The sequence below is a fragment of the Citrus sinensis genome, chromosome 7 (assembly GCF_022201045.2).
Source record: "Citrus sinensis cultivar Valencia sweet orange chromosome 7, DVS_A1.0, whole genome shotgun sequence".
Taxonomy (NCBI): Eukaryota; Viridiplantae; Streptophyta; class Magnoliopsida; order Sapindales; family Rutaceae; genus Citrus; species Citrus sinensis.
In genome coordinates this window covers 11985152-12005479 of record NC_068562.1, presented here as the reverse complement: position 1 = coordinate 12005479, position 20328 = coordinate 11985152, and the positions used below count along the sequence as shown (strand labels likewise).

Below are 20328 nucleotides of genomic sequence, written 5' to 3'. Positions count from 1 at the left end.
ACACATCTAAATGTCTCTCAAACCAAACAACTCCACAATCAAAAGTTTACAGCCTTCAAATAAAACTCTATCTTCTGGTGTGGCTCATGATCAGAAGATGACCTCCCACAACCAAACATCTTCAAAACTTGTAACATCGTAAAACTGGATATCACTTGCCCTGGAATTGAATGAAGAAACCGTGCATACTCCAATTTCAAAAACTTTAGATTCACTACAAACTTTAACTCATTCGGCAACTCTCGTATGTTAGTCATTGATAAATTAAGATGTTGTAGGGAAACTAACTTTGAAATTATCAGTTAGAGAATGATTACATGACAAGTTCAAAACTCTTAGGGAATGCATAGATTGAAAGAAGTCATTATTGATCATCTCTAAATAATTATGTTGAAGCAACAAAGTTAGTGGATCGTGAGATGAAGGAATTTCTGATACCTTCTCAGTTTTGTTGCTCATCAAAGACACCCTTCTCAACCCTTCCCATTTCCAAATGTCTGGTACTTCAGTTAATCCTTGCACCTGCACGAACCAAAAAATTCTCTTTCTCCTTCTCAACTTCACATGCTATCCCTATCAAAAAAAAACTTCACATGCTATCCACAGAAGCATATCGCGTATCACATCATGCACTTTTACATAAAGTGGAGCCTCTTCTTCCAATAAACATAAAGGAACAAGAACACCAATAATGTAGTATCCTTGATTTCATATCTCAGAACTATTAGTTTCATCCAAAAGGCCCTCGCTTATCCAACAATGTATCAATTCCATTTTGCTAATTGGAAAGTCTTCCGGAAACAAACTACAGTATAACAGACTCGATCTAATTTTATCGCTACGTAAATTATCATAACTGAATTTCAAAAGAGGATATACTTATTTTTCCGTACCTAGAAATTCTGAGGTTGAGCTCCTTAGCACTTGGACAGAGTCGCCACATCTTCTCTAACCTTCTTGCAGAATAATTCCCATGCTTCTTCGTCATTTAAACACTCCACTTTAATCTTGTTGTGAGCTTCCATGAGGCCACAAATGTCAATAGAAGGAGTTGTGAAGATTATCTTGAAAGTAATTTTTGTGCTTGGAAGAGGGACACCAATTTTAATTAAATCAACCTGCTCCCATATATCATCCATCAGTAATACAAACTTCGTGTGCTCTCTCTTGAAAACTTCAGTTCTTCCATGACTCATCGAACAAGCCTTTTTTTTTCCCAAACTTTTCCCCGAAACTTCTGGGGTTGCAAATCTTGGCAGACAACCACCCAGATCGCAACATCAAAATTATTTGGACTATCAAGGAACTTGTTGATTTGAGTAAATATTTTCCAACTCCCCCATTGACATATAGGCCAATAATTCCAACCGATTCTTCTTCAAGGCATCTCCAGGCTTTCTCAAAAGTCGACAACATGCCCATTATTGTTGGCTCACAATTTATCTCCTCTGCTGCATCTTCTGGCACCCTCTCACCCACCAATTCAAATGATCCTTCACCCATTAAAGTCTCCACAACTCGCAGCATTGTAGCAGCTTCTATCCCACGGCTGTGGCTTCATTTGCAGTTCTTGAACTTTGAATTGGGCAGTGACTTGAACTTTGAATTGGGGAAATGATGTGCATCAAATTGATTTATTTGTTACAAATGATTGCCACAATTGAAAGAGATAGAAAAGATGATTCTAAGTGCTACAGTATTATTTTATTTTCTGCAATTTGAAATTTATTATTGATTGATTAACTGACAGGAAAATGATTCTCTGATTGTTGCAACCTACCAAATTATTTCCAATAAGAAATTTCTTAATTGTTGCAACATACGTCTAATCACCGCCTCGGATTTCTTAATACAAAAAACAATAATGATAAAAATATTATGCAAAGTTCCAAAATCATTGCTGGCAACATTTCTACATATTTCTTAAATTTTACAAAAAAATTCATAAATAAAAATAAATGAACAGTAACCATTGGAGCAACTTCAATTATACAGATGACTTTGCATGTGTTGTTCCATATTTGTTATTCACACATCTAAATTAGTGTGTATATTTGCATGTTTAATATATAAGAAAGAATAGTAAGGATCTCAATGGTTTTTTCCAAAAAAATGAAAAACAAAAGGTTTTTGAGATTTTGATATTCATCGAACACATTCTTGTGTATACTGCCAGTCTTGTTTCTGCTATTAGAGAATCAACGAACGGGAAGCTTTTGGTCAATCAAATTTTCAACCTCGAAGGTTGCTGAGTCGCTCGAACATCACAAATAACATCACCGTGGCAAGACCCTGATCCCATATCGTACTAAAATTTCTTTGGCCCTTCTAATTTATCAATGTAAGGCATGTTTCGTTTGAATTTTATCTTCTCCATTAATTTTTTGCCCATTGATTGCAAAGTGTCTGTCGAAATGTGTAAACGAGTTTATGTGTCATTTTTCAATTCTTGTTCGGGTTTGATTATATTAATGCTCGTTACGTTTCAGGAGTTTGATTTCAGTTTTTGAAATTAATTTAGAAAATGGGTATCTTTGTAGAAGTAGTTTTATCATTTATGAGCCCTTGTTGAAGAGCATAAAGCATTGGGGCTTGATTTAAGAAATTTGTTTTAGCTTACAACTAAAGCTTAATCTTCCTTAATTAAGAGATTATTAGAGTAAATTAGGAGAAGATTGAATTGTGCATTTAACATTGAAAAACATTGTACTATTGAGGTTTTTTTTTAAAAAAAAATGATGAAACATCTTAAAATGCTTTGCTTTAGCTCTAGTTCAAAAAGATTGAGATGGGGTTTTATCATTTATGATTGTATTTTAAGTTCATCAATTGGTGAAAAATGAAGAAAAAAATAATGAGAACCAAATTCTTTGGGGTGACCTCAAGTTTTGGGTTTTAATAGATTCCTTATTTCGTAAACCTTATAGAAATAAGTTCCTCTGCTGTTGTTTTTTTCCCACTCCCGCTTCCTTTTTTTGTTTCAATGTAAATGAATATGAGATGTGATGTGTAAAAAAAGGAGTTGATTTTGTTTGATTTATATCATGGGCTGTCAGTTTAAAATAAATTTTTTGTGTCTCGTTTATGTTCATTGTCTTATCATTGAAGGAAAGCTGTAGATACAAGGACTCAACAATTATCATAATCAGATTCAAGTTTTATGCTGTTTCAGGCCCTTCATTTGTCTGGTTAAGTTATTATGTGATTAAGTTTTCATTGATGATTTAATCTGTTCCTTGGTATGGTTTAAAAGAAGGTGTCGGGTTTAATCTGTTCCTTGGTATGATGTAAAAAGTCGTATTGGGTTTGGTGACTGAAATTTTGTCCCACATGATGTGTGCTCATTTGTACCAATACTTAATTCAAGCGTCTATGACATGTCTGTTTGTTCTCTGGCAGTTGCATGTTGGTAAAGCAGTGATGAAATACGACGCTTTGTGAAAGTAACTGTATGGTTATATTATCGTTCCTTACTGATTTTGCTTTTTCTCCTTAAAGCTCACTTCATTAAACATCTATTGTAGATGGATGAAGTTTCTCTGAATACTGAACCAGTAGGTGATGATGATGCTGATGATTTTGAGGTCGTAGGAGATTGTGCAATTACTGAATATGTTGGACAAACTGGGATAATCCAAAATCCATTGCCTCCTGCTGTTGGAATGGAGTTTGAGACATATGATGACGTTTATTACTTTTACAATTGCTATGCCAAGGAACAGGGTTTTGGTGTTAGAGTTAGCAATACATGGTACCGAAAGAGTAGAGAAAAGTATAGAGGAAAGCTGAGCTGTAGTAGTGCAGGCTTCAAGAAGAAAAGCGAGGCAAACCGCCCAAGACCAGAAACAAGAACTGGCTGTCCAGCAATGATAAAGTTTAGGTTGATGGAAACCAAAAGGTGGAGAATCATTGAAGTTGAGCTTGACCATAACCACTTGTTAAGCCCAAGAAGCGGAAAGTTTTACAAGTCACATAAGCACATAGGTATTGGAACCAAAAGAATGTTGCACTTAGATGGTGCTGAAGAAGTTCAAAAAGTTAGACTGTTTCGAACTCTTATCATTGATACCAAGGGAAATGGTAATGTAGATGTTAGTGGAGTATTTGAAAATAATGTTAATAGCTCAAATCAATTGAAGCTTAAACCAGGAGATGCACAAGCTATCCAGAGTTTCTTTTGTCGTTGGCAGTTGACAGATCCAAACTTTTTTAATGTGGTGGATCTAAATGAAAAGGGATGCCTGAGAAACCTGCTCTGGACTGATACCAGGTCAAGAGTTGCGTATAGGTACTTTGGTGATGTAGTCTTAATTGATACTACGTGCTTGACAGAAAGATATAATGTGCCACTGGTTTCGTTCATTGGGGTGAATCATCATGGACAATCAGTGTTGTTGGGTTGTGGTTTACTTGCCAGTGAGACTATAGAATCATATACATGGCTGTTTAGGGCGTGGCTTACATGTATGTTAGGACGCTCTCTACAAACAATCATCACTGACCAATGTAGAATCTTGCAAATTGCTGTTGGCAATGTTTTCCCAAGAGCTTATCATTGCTTTTCATTGTCATGCATCATGCAAAAAATTCCAGAGAAACTCGAAGGATTGTTTGAATAAGAAGCTATTAGAGCTGCATTACATAGAGCAATTTATCACTGTCTCAGGCCTGAGGAATTTGAAGCAGCTTGGGAAGACATGATTCAACGTCATGGAATAAAGGATCACGGATGGATTCAAACGTTATATGAAGATCGTAAAGGGTGGGCTCCTGTTTATTTGAAGGAAGCTTATTTATCAGGAGTGTTTTCGTTCCTGCAGAATGAGGTTTCTACTTTATACTTTGAAGGATATCTTGATACGAATACTCCTTTGAAAGAATTCTTAGACAAGTATGATCAAGCACTGCGGGCGAATTATCAACTGGAAGCCTTGGCAGATATGGATTCAAGAAATTCAAGTTGTATCCAGAAACCAAGATGCTACTATGAATTTCAACTCTCAAAACTGTACACAAATGAAATGTTAAGGAAGTTTCAGACGGAGGTGGAGGCTATGTACTCTTGCTATAGCACAAAACATGTTAGTGCTGATGGACCTATAACATACATAGTGAAGGAAGAATTCGAGGTTGGTAGCAATGAGAAAGATTCAAGGGCTTTCATTGTTTTGTACAATGCCTCCGACTTAGAGGTGCTTTGTGTTTGTGGGTTGTTCAATTTCAGAGGATATTTATGCAGACACATTCTTTGTGTTCTAAGCCAGAGTGGCATGCAGGAGATCCCATCTCAGTACATTCTTTCTCGATGGAGAAAAGATGTTAAACGCTCTTATATTCTTGATCACAGCTGCAGTGGCATTGATATTAAAAATCCAGTGCACAGGTATGATGATTTGTACAAACGCATCGTGCAGGTCGTCGAGGAAGGCAGGCATTCTCAAGATCGTTACAAGGTTACTTTACAAGCTTTGGATAAGATATTGAACAAGCTTCATCTTGTAGAGGATCATCAAGTGTAATTTATGTAGTTCTGAGCTCTAGATTTTGTAGATTGAGCTTTAAGTTTCCGTATTATGTTTTTGATTTCCCCTTTGTTATAATTTAAACAATAATATTGCTGCGGAAAAGCCTTTTGTCTGTTAGTGAATGTATAGCACTCTTGAAAAAAAATATAGCATTTAGTTTAGATGGGTATCAAGATAAGTAATACTAATGGAAAAACTAGAGGGTGGAATTCAATTCCCGTAGTAAAATCATTAATAAAATCATTATTCCCGTAGTAATACTAATTGAGTGCTCAGACTCGATCAGAGAGGGCAATATCCAGAGGGGATGCTCAATCTGTGCAAGTGAGCGTGAAGCACTTTTCAAAAAGCCTCCAGTGTCACCTTGCAAAGCCGGATTGTGCATTCTTTGGTATTGCTCCACAGGGTGCTTGCTTGACGGTGATATTCCAGTTCTTCATTCCTGGCACACGTTAAACTGATAAATCAATCAGTCTGCATTGCAGGCTTCCAGTGCTCGACCCAGGCACATAGTCTATCAATTAACCATCTCTTACAATAACGATGATGATAGCAGTAAGCAATTCATTTGAGATGTTCTTAAATATGCAATCGGGTTGAACTAAAAATTTAAACTTTTTCACAACTCTACCAATCAATTTTTAACTGAATTTTTTCAAGTGAAAACTACAAATTTTAAGTTGAGATATAAACTCAAACTTAACTGTAAATATCCAAAACACATCCAACAACCCCATAGCTACATGTCCCGCGGACCACTCCTAATTAATAAGAGTAATGATACAGCCACAAACTCTTGTACAAACTTATTTTGTACAAACTGACGTGGCATGATTTCATTGGTTGAATGAAAATATAAATTAATAAAAACAAATCATGTGGGCCAAGTGATATTCAATTCAACTAATCTTATCATGCCACATCAGTTTGTACAAAATAAGTTTGTACAAGAGTTTGTGGCTGTATCATTACTCTTAATATAAACTTAAAATTTTTGAATGTTTGTGTTTCATCACATAAACTCGAACCACCCTCTAAGCCTTGTGTTTTTCTAGGATATTCCTTTATCTCAAAGTGCTTATTTATGTTTTGACCCATCCACCTTTCAAATTTTTATTTCACGTCACGTTAAATTTGTAGAGTTTGTTTTTCCATACAAATCATTACAAGCTCATCTACCACTCCTAATTACGCAAGTGTTCCACCAATTCTTCTGTTTCATTTCCTAGTACTCCATCGTCGGCACCTACTCCATCTATTGTGGGCCCTCTGGAGTTGCCACCGTGTACTGCTCCTTCTTCTCTACCGGTAACATCTCCGCAGCAATCCTCCCAACCTACTTCTACCTCCACACAAATCATCATGATATGACTACCGGAGCTAAATATAAGATTCACAAGCCGTTACAAAAACTTAACCTCCGTGCTCATTTCAGCCTTTCTTCTGATTGTGAACCTACAATTGTGACGCAAGTTATCAAAAATCCTCACTACCGTCAAGCTATGTTAGAAGAGTATGATGCTCTTGTTCGTAACGGGACATGGAAGCTTGTTCCACCTCCCATCCCTTCCAATATTGTTGGCTGCAAATGGATTTTTGTATTAAAAGACATTCTAACTGTTCTGTTGACAGGTTTAAAGCTCGTCTTGTTGTCAAAGGGTTCAATCAACGGCGTGGTGTGGACTATTATGACACTTTCAGTCCAGTTGTTAAGCCCACCACAGTACGGCTTGTTCTAAGTATTGATGTTAGTCATGGCTGGCCTCTTCATCAATTGGATATCAATAACGCCTTTCTTCAAGGCCAGCTTTCCGAAGATGTTTATATGGCGCAACCACCAGGTTTTATTGATTCTGATCATCCGAAATATGTTTGTGCTGAATTCTCCACCAAATATTTTCTGATACATCATTCCTTGCTTCGATTAACTCTATAGAATGACTCTTCCATGCTTGATTCTTGGTAATGGTGATGGCATGTATACTGTTCAAACTAAAGTTGAGGACCATTGGATAATTGACAGAGTAAGTGATAACGATAAAGATAAAACTTAAAATATTCTTATCGTTAGTCTTGTAATTATCCTTGTAGTTATCGTTAGTCTTGTAATTATCCTTGTAGTTATCTTGTAAGCTAATGTTTATCATATGTATTCTTAGCTTGTATATAAGTGAAATATATGTGATATGAACCTGACAGAAAACTGAGGCTAACAAATCGTCCTCCAGAGTTTTATTGTTTTAGTAAGGAATGTGAACAATATTTATTCAAATGACTTGTGAAGCGAACGGATAGGTATCCTTGACAATTTGCAAGCAGGATTTATTTTGTAGCCATTATAGTATTTTGTAGATATTACGAATTATTTGTGAGGTACTGAACTGATTGATGTTCTAATTAGAGATAAAACACAAATAATTGATTATGTTTTACTTAACATACTATTTACATAGCATTAGACCAGAAAAGTCATCAATGATATTTTAACTACTATTGCAGATCATATTGCAGATCCTCAGTCTCATTTATTCCTCATTATCGTTTCATGGGCTCAAATTCAAACCTATTTGTAAGTAAAATGACAGTAACATTCTATGAGAGTTAAAAAAAAAAAAGGAAAAATAGAAGATATCATCAGTAAAAATTGTCAAGTTGCACTAATTTATAACTTCAGAAATTTCTAGTATGAAGGTATAATTGACCATACAAAATAAAAAAACTTCAGAAAATGGATTAATCAAGAATATATCTTTCTAAATTAACTTTCGCGTCTTTTTCTGTAAAGAGGGCTACTATACAGAAAAATATAGAGGTGTGCATTGCAATAAAGTTTTAAATGTACTTCTCAAACTTGTCTAAAAAATATAAGAAATTTTTTTTTATCATAAAATCAATGTTGTATTTCAATTAATCTCTTCATGAGGGAAGAGTATTTAAAGATACCATTTATGATATGTAGTATTGTTGATCTTAAAACCAAAAAAAAAAAGATTTATAATCTATGATTTTGTATATATGTTTATATTTTTTCGCGTCATTTATTCCTCAGCTTTAATTCTGTTCAATCTAGAGGTGTGCATTCCAGTCTAATAATATATATATTCTTACGGGAAATTTATGTGAGCATTAGTTTGACTCTAATGTTTTAGAGAGAGAGAGAGAGAGACTGAAATAAAAACAGAGAACAGGGCAAAATAAAGTATACTTAATATTTATTACATACGATGCACATAAATAAAGTATCAATTGGTTTAAGTCATATATATGTTCTTCTCGCTCGTCTTTTGACAGGAAATTAAAAAAGTAATGGCAGTGCCGGCAAATTTTATGAAGCATTAATTCGATTAATTCAACATTTAACTGTGATTTGCAGAAGACAGAGAGAGAGAGAGAGAGAGAGAAAGAAACTGAAATAAATACAGAGAAGAAAATGACAAGAATAAATTTCTTTTAAATTCTTCTTTTAAAAGACAAACGCACTCACCAGGAATGAGGTTGGAAACAGGAACGAAAAGCAATTTGAGTGGCTTCATCCTCCCATTGAAGTCGGTTCCACCAGTCTTCTCTTCCACGAATAACAAATTTACGCTCTTTTGCACTGTTGGAATCGAGTGGAAGCTTTCTAAGCTGATTACACCCATGTGTCACCGCCATTTCTTTGAGATGAGTGAAAGGCAATGGCTTCCAGTAGATGCTCTTCAAAATTGGCAATCTTGATAGATCAAGCGTTTGGAGATTTCCAAAAGGGCTTATATGTCCCATCACCTCAGGAGTCTCATCAAATTTTCCAACGCTGATTATTTCTTCCATAGCATTGCAACCGTATAGCGAAAGAGACTTAAGGCTTGGAGCAAAAACGAGGAATGTCAAATCTTTCAATTTGTGGCATTCATATATAGCAACAAGGTGAAGGCTGCGGAAAACAAAAGGTTCCCGCCTTTTTCGTACTATCTCCGCATAATCAATCTTCAATTCTTCCAACTCCTCAGCCCTATCAATCCCTAATTCATTGAGGTGGTTTAGATCTGCGAAAGCCGTAGCATCAATAATCGACGTTGCATCTCCGGCCAACGGGAGGAAAAGAGATCGAATACAACTTTTTAACCTATTTGAGCTCAAAAGAATTTGGAGAGCATGATAACTTCCCAAGGTCAACTCCAATACCTCTAAATATTTCAAACCGAGCAATTCCTGTACTAAAACTTCACCCCCACCAAATAAAACGCTGTCTTCTGGTGCTTCATGAAAATTGAACCAGCCAGTACCGAACATTCTCAACACACATAACCTTGAATAATTTGATATTAGTTGCCGTGGAATTTTATTTAACCTATATGCCCACCTCAAATTCAAACATTTCAGATTTACCAACTTCTTTAACTCTTCTGGTAACTCTTTTATTAAGGTAAGCGAAATATCAAAAAGTTGTAGTGATGAACCCAACTCTGACATCCCAACAGGTAATTGAAAACTGCTCCAACTCTGTCCACAGTATGACATCTTCAAAACTTTGAGAGAAGGCATAAATTGGAAGAAGCCATCCGCGATCTTCAACTCCTGATTAAAGTCAAGAAATAAAGTGAGGAGATGAGGGCATTTAGGAACCTCTGACAGAGTTTCAATTTGGTTTTGCATCAATGACAATCTTCTCACATTTTCCCATCTTTTAACATCCGGTGCCTCCTTTAGTCCCGCACCTGCACAAACCAAAAAGTTTCTCTTCTCCTTCTCAATTTCACAAGTTATCCATAGAGCCATATCACGAATAACGTCATGCATTTTTACTTTATCATCTTCCACCTCTTCCAATAAACATGCACGAACAAGAGTGTCCAAAATGTCATATCCTTGGTTTTCTGCACCAAACCTGTCAGATTCCCCCAAAAATCCCTCACCAATCCAACAATCAATCAAGTCCCATTTAAGAATGCCATAATCTTCAGAATATAAACAACAATACAAGAAACAAGATCTAATTGTATCATTCTGCAAACTATCATAGCTAAACTTTAAAAGAGGATACACCTCTTTTCCCAAACCTGCAAACTCTGAAGTTGATCTTCTTAACTCTTCAATTGCACGTCTCCACTGCTCCGCTTTCTTTCTGTAGGCCATAGCTCGACCAATAGTAATAAGTGCGAGTGGCAAACCACCACACTCTTTGGCCACAGTTTGGGCTAGCTCAACGATCTCATGATCACTCTCAAGAGTTTCTTCCCCAACATTTTCGCGGAACAGTTCCCAAGCTTGCTTTTCTGATAGGCATGCCACTTTAACCGGCCTAGCTCTCATGCTACCACAAACACCAATGGAACGGGTTGTGAATACGACTTTTGAGGTAGTATTTTGTGCGCTGGGAAGTGGAACGCCCACTTCTGTTAAATCAACCCGCTCCCATAAATCATCTAACAACAATACAAATCTCTTCTCTCCTAATCTCCGCTGGATGTCCACAGCTTTCTCGTCAAAACTTTTATTCTTCCATGAATCATCAGATAGACCTATCTTCTTCCCAATATCTTCTTGAATTTTTTCAAGTCGCAGGTCTTTTGAAACTACGACCCAAATCACACAATCAAAGTTTGTGGGACTCTCAAGAAATTTATTGTTGATATGGGTCAATAGTGTGGTTTTACCAACACCGCCCATACCATATAGGCCAATGATTCCCACTGATTCTTCTACAAGACATCTCCAAACTTGTTCAAGCTGTGATTGCAAGCCTACTATTGTTGGCTCAGTGGGTCTTTTATCTGCTACAGGTTCTGGGGCTCTCTCAGCCACCACCTCAGTAGCCACCGCCTCAAAAACTCCCTCGCCGATTAAAGTCTTCACATCTTGTAGCTTTTTAGCCACTTGTTTTCCGAACTTGTAGATTGACCTGCAGTTCTTGGAACAGTAGCCTCCAACACATAATTTGTCAATTTCTTGAGAGCTGTGCCTCATCAATTCATCGGCTCCAGTTTTAACAACTTCCACCCTCGAAACCCATCGTTGCACTCCGTCCAGCCTTCTCATTTGTTGCCGTTCAGCATCGACAACCCTCCTCATCACATCGTTCTTTTTAGCGATTAGATTTTCCAATTCAGTGTCCAAGGCATCAAGATTATCTTGGAGGTTACGTATGTATGCTGCTTTTCCAAGAAAGCAATCCAAGCAACGATTGAAAAAAGCACCATCGCATGTGATCTGAAAAATGCTACACATCTTTGGAATTTTGTTAAGAAAGAAAATTGATTGAGTTTGATAAACTGATTCCTGAAGCTGATGTGGGCTGTGGAAGAGAAATTTTAGTAATGACCTCTGTCCGTTGTACGGCAAAAATTTTAAAAAGATTTATTAGGCACGTCCGATTCGGGACCCACTGTAATTGCCTTTGGAAAAAGAGCATCGCACATTCACACTTGCAAACACGAGCCACCAACTTTTGAAGGAAGAACAGTTAGTAATTATCTTTTACCCACTGCCCCCGAAGATAACAATAACTCTGAATAATGATTAATGACCCGATTGTAATTACAACCAACTTTTTAATTTATAGTTTATCGAAAAAATCTATTTTAATTTGTAGTTTACTAAAAGAATCCGGCTGGTTCTTTTGTCACTTTTGCTTTTGTGGAATATTACCTAGTTTTTTCTTGTTAGCATTAATTTTTAATAAAATATAAGCAGCCACTAACGTTAAAAGTGAAAAACAATTAAGCAGTTCAAAACTTTTCTGACCGCCAAAGGTTAATCATGTGATTGCTGAAAAGACTAAAATACCCACCGAAATTTCTTCTCGGTACATTTTTAATGAGATATTATTTAAATCAATAATATTAAATAAAGCTTCTCCACCGTGGCTCATATATACCCTAAGGGCCTGTTTGGTTTTAGTTATATATCATAGGATTGGATAACTTTAGTATAAAATAATTCTTATATTATGTTTGGTGTAAAAAAAAATAAAGGTAGGATAACAATAATAGGCCCACCACTTAATCTCAGTAATGGCAAAATTTCATCCCAATGAGACCCTTGGGATTACATTTTTTAAAATAAAACTTTGTCCTCTACTATTCATGAGATTAGAAACTATAACATGTTAAATATTAAAAAATTTACCAATAATTATTGATTTAAGTTATATTATATTACATGTCATTTTAAAGTAAATCTACGATAATTTTAATAAATTAATATATAAGACATATTATTAGTTACTAGCTAATCTCATGGCATAACAAACACAACATAATATTATATATAATCCAGTATTATCCAATCCAATCCGACATACCAAACGAGACCTAAATATTGATAGAAATGGTCATGTAAATTTTTAAATTTTTAATAAAAAAGATTGACTTTAAAAATTTTTAATAGATACAAAATAATATAAAATAATTTAATCTATCTAATAGACTAATAATATTACAAATTTTTAATATTTGAAATAATTTAAAAAATTTAATTATTAATTTATCTTAAATAAATCTTTAGGTTAAATAGCATTTTAAATTAATAAAATATATCTCATGCATTATATTAAAATTATTTTATATAATATTCAAAATACTCTAAATGTTTTATAAATTCATTATGTTTGTATTTATTATAAAATTTACTTTAATATAATAAAATATGTATGATAGATCATAAAATATTAAAACATATTTTAAATATTGATATTATTTTAAAATAGATATTATTATATTTATTTTAGGAATATATTTTTATTTATTATAAAATATTAGATTCAAAATCTTTAAGTTAATTAAGACAAAAGGTTTTATGATCAAAAGAGAGTTTTGAAGTCTTTTCCCTCAGCCTTAGGTGTAGCTTTACTTTTCTCTATATGAAATATTACTTAGCACTAATGGTGCATTTATTAAAAGGAAATCAGAATGAATTGAAATCAGAATGAACTGAAGTGGGAATGGAGAATAAGAATCATAATAAGTTGTTTACTTAAACTGTAATAATCAAAATTATAATGAGTTAGATTATTACAAATTGCTAAAAAGACTTTAATTAACTATTGTTATAATTATTAATTTGTATTTTAATTATTGTGATTATTTTTATTCAAAAAATTGTTATTTATTTTTATTCAAAAAATTGTTATTATTAATAACAATATTAACAATAATATATTAATTAATTATAATACCTTTTATCATTAAGAATAATAATAATAATAATAATAATCATCATCATCATCATCATCATCATCATCATGGATGGCAAAAAAGCCGAGGCCGGCCTGGGCTCATTCTCACAGGTTTTGGACTGACCTTCGCACATGAGGGCTTGCATAAGAGCTTAGGAAAAAATGCACAAGCTAGCTAGGTTCAAACCCTCTATTTTTTAAAAAATAAATAAATTTATAAATTAGAATAATAATTTCAAATTTGAAAAAATAATAGTAAAAAAAGTAAGCTTAAATTCTTAATTTGTATATCAATAATGAATCAAAAAATTTAAAATTATAATACTAAACTCTTTTTTAAGTGATAATTAATTAAGAGAGTATTTGAATTAAAGAATCTAATACTAAAAAATTAAATCTCTAAACTTTTATTTATTTTATTTATTATTTTATTTTGAGATATTTATTTTCTTTAACTCATTGTTGAAAATTAAAATATACCTCAAAAGTCTAAATATAAACTTTATATTGTTTTTCTGAATTTTTGTTCTCATGAATTTATTTCCATTTTTTTAATACAACATTTCTTTCTGGTTTGCACAAGAAGAAAAGAATCCGTGTTGAAAATTAGGAAAAACAGAACACAAAAATTTGGATTCATATCATACAAATATAGATCGAGCAAGCTGAGCCTTTGTGATTGTTAAAACTTTACAAGATTTTGAAGATAAAAACTTTAATGGAACATAACCAAGATTTTCTATAAATAGGAGTGCAAGTAACACAGTCTTGATAATCACTATTCAAACGTAAGTGTGTAACTTAAGCGTTTATAACTTAAGAGTAAAATATCTATCTAAAATTTAAGGAGTTTAGATAAACATAAAAGTAAGCGTATAATGTTCCCCTAATTTAATTCCAAATTAAAATAGCGACATTAGTTGCGGCTCCACATTTGAAAAGTATGCATGTAATGAACAACTTGTCTTCAATTATTAAGAACATGAAAGGGAATGCACATGCAGCCAAAAAAAAAAAACAATGAATGACATGTCGTAATCTTTGTATATCACTTGTTTCTCTTGGAAGATTGTGAATGATGACTTTTCTCAGTTTTTTGTTAATAGAGATAAAGGATATTATTTGTCAAAAGAAAATCTCAATCACTTACTACTGAAATCTTAAAAATCTACATGACTATTTTTTTAAATCTTGGGATATAGCTATCTTTTTTTTTTGGATTTAAGTTTCCTTCTATCCTAATCCAAGTCGTGTATTTATGTTTTCTTTTCATTTATTTTGCACTTTTGACACATGGCTAGGCAGGATTTGCCGATTTGGTGTTGCAAATCCTGCACGGACACTAACGTTTACTTTTAAGGTGCGTTTACTTAATGAGAATGAGAATGAGTTGGAATAGGAATGAGATTTCAATGTTTACTTGGCAAAAATAAATGAAAATGGGAATATGGTGGAATGCCATTGATGTGTTTACTTAACAAAATAAATAGGAATGAGAATTAATTTACTAAAATACTCATAGTATTAATAATTAATTTATCATTATTAACAATATTATCATTATTGTTGTTGTTGTTGTTGTTGTTGTTGTTGTTGTTATTATTATTATTATAAAAATAATATTAACAATAATTAATAATAACTAAAATAATAAAGTTAACAATCATTATTAACAATATTATTATTATTAAATTTTATTAACTTTATTATTTTAGTTATTATTAATTATTGTTAATATTATTTTTATTAATATTATCATTATTAACATTTATTATTATTATTAAATTTTATTAACTTTATTATTTTAGTTGTTATTAATTATTGTTATTTTTATTTTTATTAATATTATCATTATTAAAAATTATTATTATTATTAAATTTTATTAACTTTATTATTTTAGTTATTATTATTTTTATTAATATTATCATTATTAACATTTTTTATTATTATTATTATTATTATTATATTTTATTAGCTTTATTATTTTAGTTATTATTAATTACTATTAATATTATTTTTATTAATATTATCATTATTAACATTTATTATTATTATTTTAATTAATATCATTTTTATAATAATATTTATACATGTTTCTAGATAATGAAAATTACATTATTAGTATTATTATTTTATTAAATTTTATTAACTTTATTATTTTAGTTATTGTTAATTATTGTTATTATTATTTTTAATAATAACAACAACAACAACAACAACAATAATGATAATATTGTTAATAATCATAAATTAATTATTTTTATTAATTATTATTTTTTATAATTATTTTTATTGTTAATAATGATAATATTAATAAAAATAATTAATAATAACTAAAATAATAAAGTTAATAAAATTTAAAAATAATAATAATAATTATTATTATTAATGACATTTAAACTAATAAATTAATTGTGATTTGAATGAGGGTAATTTGGAAAATATGAAAAAAGTAGAGGGATACAAAAGTAAATATATATTCAATTCTCATTCTCTCATTTTCATTCCCAACGCCCCATGGGAATGAGATTCTCATTCCTTATTCCCAAATTGTGTGGGACTCATACATTTTATTCACATTTTTAAATTACATTTTGCCAAGTAAACATGTGTTTCATTCTCATTCCTCCATTCCCATTCTCTATTTCATGAAGTAAACACACCATTAATTAAGAATTGTGTTAACGAAGTTTAATAAAAAGTGAATACTTAGGTGAAATTCCACTAAGCAGAATATTTTACAACATCAAGTTCATTTCAATTTACAATCATCTTTTACAACAAAACAAGTGGAAAAATCATTAAAAGCACATTGACAGACACAAATGAACTAATGCACTCACTTATCTTCCAACAACACATCCATTCACTGAATACATAATCAAATAGAGCTCTATCAGGAATATCCTTTGCTCTTTCATAACATTCTTCACAACGCTTGACTTCTCCAACTAATACACAGTGACAAAACAAATATCCTGCAACTATCAATCCTAAGCATGTACTTTTTTTAAACTGACAAGTTTGCCCTCCAAAAGGACTAATTGCCCTTTTTGTTTGGGAATATCTTTTGCTCACATCTCTTCTAAATTAATCAGTATCTCTATTGTTGGAGTTTTGCTTCGATTCTAACGTATGTTTTACTTCTAAAAATTTTTGTTACATATTTTGATCATCTTGTTATACTTTCATTTCTTCCATGACTTGTCTTAAATATTCAGGAGCTTAAAGAAAAGAAATTCACGTGCATGTGTAAAAAAGGAAAAAAAATGAAAATATAACCAAAAAAATTATAGTGTTGAAGGGTGAAGTATATGAGATGACTAATTTCAAATAAAATAAAAATCAGAGAAACTTGCTTTGTCCTTTTTCATTCTTTCACACTAAAAAGTGAAATATTACTCTCTCATAAAATTACAATCTTTAAAGTACTTTAAATAATTATAAACATCAATTTATTTCATTTTTATTAAAAAGATAATAAAAATCACCAACATAACCTATTTTTCTTTTATCTTTTAAATAAAATTAAAATAGATTTCAGGTTTATAATGATTTAAGAGATATTTTGAATATTACTAGTAAGCGCATTCCCTGTTTCACTTGGAAGCTTTCACAAAGTTTTTGCCAGTGAACTCTTCCATATTGTAAGTTTGTATGTCTGCATTTTCTTCAAATTTTGCAGGAGACAAGACAAATGAAACTAAATTCACAATAATTACCACAGAATGCATAATTGAAAAAATTGATTCACATCATTCTCATATAGAACAAGTAATACTTTGTGACTGTCTCGACAAGAAAAAAATCAATAAACAAAAAACTGGCTCACTTTGTCAAGCAACTGTAAGCATGCAATAACACCAGCAATAGAAACTGATGATGTTGATGTTGCAGATTCAATTATACAGATGACTTTGCACTCCTTTAGCTGAAGAGAAAGGGGGTAGTTTCGTACTTTTAGCAATTAGAAATAACATTTGAGTCCCAAATTTTTAGAGAGACGACGCAAATAAAATTGTATATAATTATTTTTCAAACAGGTACCTGATGACGGGAAAAGATAGTAACTTAGATTAGCAGGTTGTGTTTATTCTGTATTATGTCAAAATTGAACTAATCCAAACTCAACATATTTATTAATCTCATAAAAGATCTCAGATTTTATACCTATCCATCGTCACATATTTAACTAAATTAAAATTTCTTCATAATAATCACATTTTTAACATGTTATTGTTATTTTCTTTTTACAAATTTTAGCGGGAAATTTACGAAAATAACCATTAATATTTTATTATTTTCGTAATTAACCCTTTCAACTTTTTTCTATCAACATTAGCCAAACACAAGTCTTTCTTCCCAAATTACCCTTCTTTACAGAATAAAACCAACATTGTTTCTCCCACATCGCCAAACCAAAAGCAGCTTTTCACTCTTGAATCATCAGCCAACGGCGACCGCAAAAGACAACGGTAAAAGTGATATCCGATCATAATCTATTCAGATCCAACACAAATCGACGTCACTTACTGGTATGAATTATTTTCTGAACTTACTGAACTGAGTCGGGTGAATCTGAATCTGGCGACAGGCTGCCTGTCGCACCTTGGCTTGGTACGACAGGGCGCATGTCGCACCAAGGTTGCCTGTCGCACCCACCTAGAGATTCATTAAAACTGTATTATTTTAATAGGACTCAAATAAATTTTTTTTATAATTTCAGGCTTAATGGATTCAGTTGTACTTGAATTGTGTTACGATGGTTGGTGGGAGACATTAGAGAATGGCCGTATGGAGTCGTGAATGGTAAAAATCGAGCTTTTTTTGTTGGAAAAAATTATCTGTTTGATCAGTTATTGGCAAGAGTATACGAGGTGTTACAAATAAACCCTAATGACTATAGTATCACAATGAAGACAACTTTGAGGTCTAGTAACACATTATATCGTATATGTGCAATGCCCATGGATATATGTGACGATGAAATGGTGAGGGTTGTGTTGCATATGGCATCTGACGTAGCTAATTTTGGATGCATTCCTATATTCGTGACCACATCACCTCGAGTTCCGAGCGAAGGTATTGAGCCACATGTCGATACAGAAACTTCGTTTAGAGCAAATATGTCGGCACGTTACCCAAAAAAATGTGTCAGTATGTGTGACACGTTGGAGTAAGGCATTTGGATACTGCCGTTGTTTCTCGCTAATCAAGCGGATATACTCGTGAATATGCTGTATAGAAACAGAAATATTACGATTTAAAAAAAAAAATTTATACACAAATCCACAACATAATACACCACGAGGAAAATATAAATACCTCATCGCCTAGCCATCCCATCGAAGATATATTCAAAATTATTTGAAAGAATGACCGCGGGTGCTGGACTCTCCGGCGGACTCTGCTATCACCAGTGAACCATCGATCAAACTCAGCAAATAGACTAGAGTCCTCCAATCCTCTCAGTGGATTTACATCCACACTCGCACTCATGTCAATCGCATGCTCCATGATTTGGGGTTGCGGTAAAGGCTGGACGTTCTGTCCTCGCTTGACCGGAGGAATCATGTAAGGACTGTTATAAACATACGACGGTATGTACGCGTGGCCGAACTTACTAACGCCCGGAGGCACCTCTGTGAACACCTGCACGCTCTCCCCACTAACATCCCCGTAGAAACTATACAATGACGTGGGCGTAGACAAATTTTCATTGTCCACGTCAGTATACACTCCATAGTCATCCGGGGCCTGTACATTCGCCAAAAAGAACATATTAAATAACTATCAAATTAAAAGTTAAACGAACATAATTATTAAATTTAAATTAGCTTACCGCATACGAGCGTGCAGTGGGAGAATCCTTATTTGGACGCTTAGAAAATGTGTCGATGAAGCCAACAACGGTTTCTTTAAAATCTTTTAATTCTGACTTTATTTCATACACGTTACGATCAATCTTATCCAGCCGTCGTCGTACGTAATCATTAAACTGCTTTGTCCTTGACTATTACAAAAGGAAAAAATAAATTTAGAATAACAATAAAAAAATAATAATTTATAAAGGAAAAATATCATATATTATTTATAACCTCAGAATCCCGTGCGTCATCAGAGTTATCTGTTTGCTGCTGGTGGTCATCAACAGCCACCTCATCCTCAAAAGTGTCATGACCCACCTCATCCTCAAAAGTGTCATGACGCTGCTCTGGTATTGGGTTTGGTATGTCGTCATGATCGTCATGCTCATCTGATTGCCTTGTAACCGACGGCATCGCGTTGATTGAGGGTTGGTGCTATATAAAGTATCATTTAAAATTAATAAATGAAAAGTCAAAAATTTCGATTAACAAATTTTTAGTACTTAGAGTATACCGACCTTATGAACCCAGTCTGGAATGCTTGGCAAGTAATCATTCACAGAGAGCCAATATTTTCTGCTATTCTCCTTTGAATTTGGCTCAAAAGTTTGTAAAACGTCCCCCTGCCATAAATTCAATTGAAAATTTTAAGTAAGTATACATTTCTTAAATTTAGTAAAGTTAAAAAAATAAGTAATACATATTACTTACAAGACGAGATTCGTCGTTGAAGAACGAATAAACCTCCGCAAAGTTGATTCTCGAAGACGCTATGGGCTT

The 20328-nt window shown here is 32.8% G+C and overlaps 3 protein-coding genes across 4 annotated transcripts in view; 2 read left to right on the top strand and 1 right to left on the bottom strand.

The window, feature by feature from the left end:
* The window catches only part of LOC102612592 (protein FAR1-RELATED SEQUENCE 6-like), a 58621-nt gene that overhangs the window by 33114 nt on the left and 5179 nt on the right, over nucleotides 1–20328 (top strand). The window lies entirely within an intron of this gene.
* Nucleotides 1970–5669, top strand: LOC102613040 (protein FAR1-RELATED SEQUENCE 6-like). The gene is made up of 2 exons (XM_052444853.1): nucleotides 1970–2341; nucleotides 3525–5669. Exon 2 carries the CDS (start codon nucleotides 3525–3527, stop codon nucleotides 4617–4619), a length of 1095 nt encoding a protein of 364 aa, XP_052300813.1. The 5' UTR covers nucleotides 1970–2341; the 3' UTR covers nucleotides 4620–5669.
* LOC127903796 (probable disease resistance protein At5g63020) lies at nucleotides 8717–11844 on the bottom strand. Its single transcript, XM_052444843.1, has one exon. The coding sequence runs from the start codon at nucleotides 11730–11732 to the stop codon at nucleotides 9006–9008; it is 2727 nt and encodes a 908-aa protein (XP_052300803.1). The 5' UTR covers nucleotides 11733–11844; the 3' UTR covers nucleotides 8717–9005.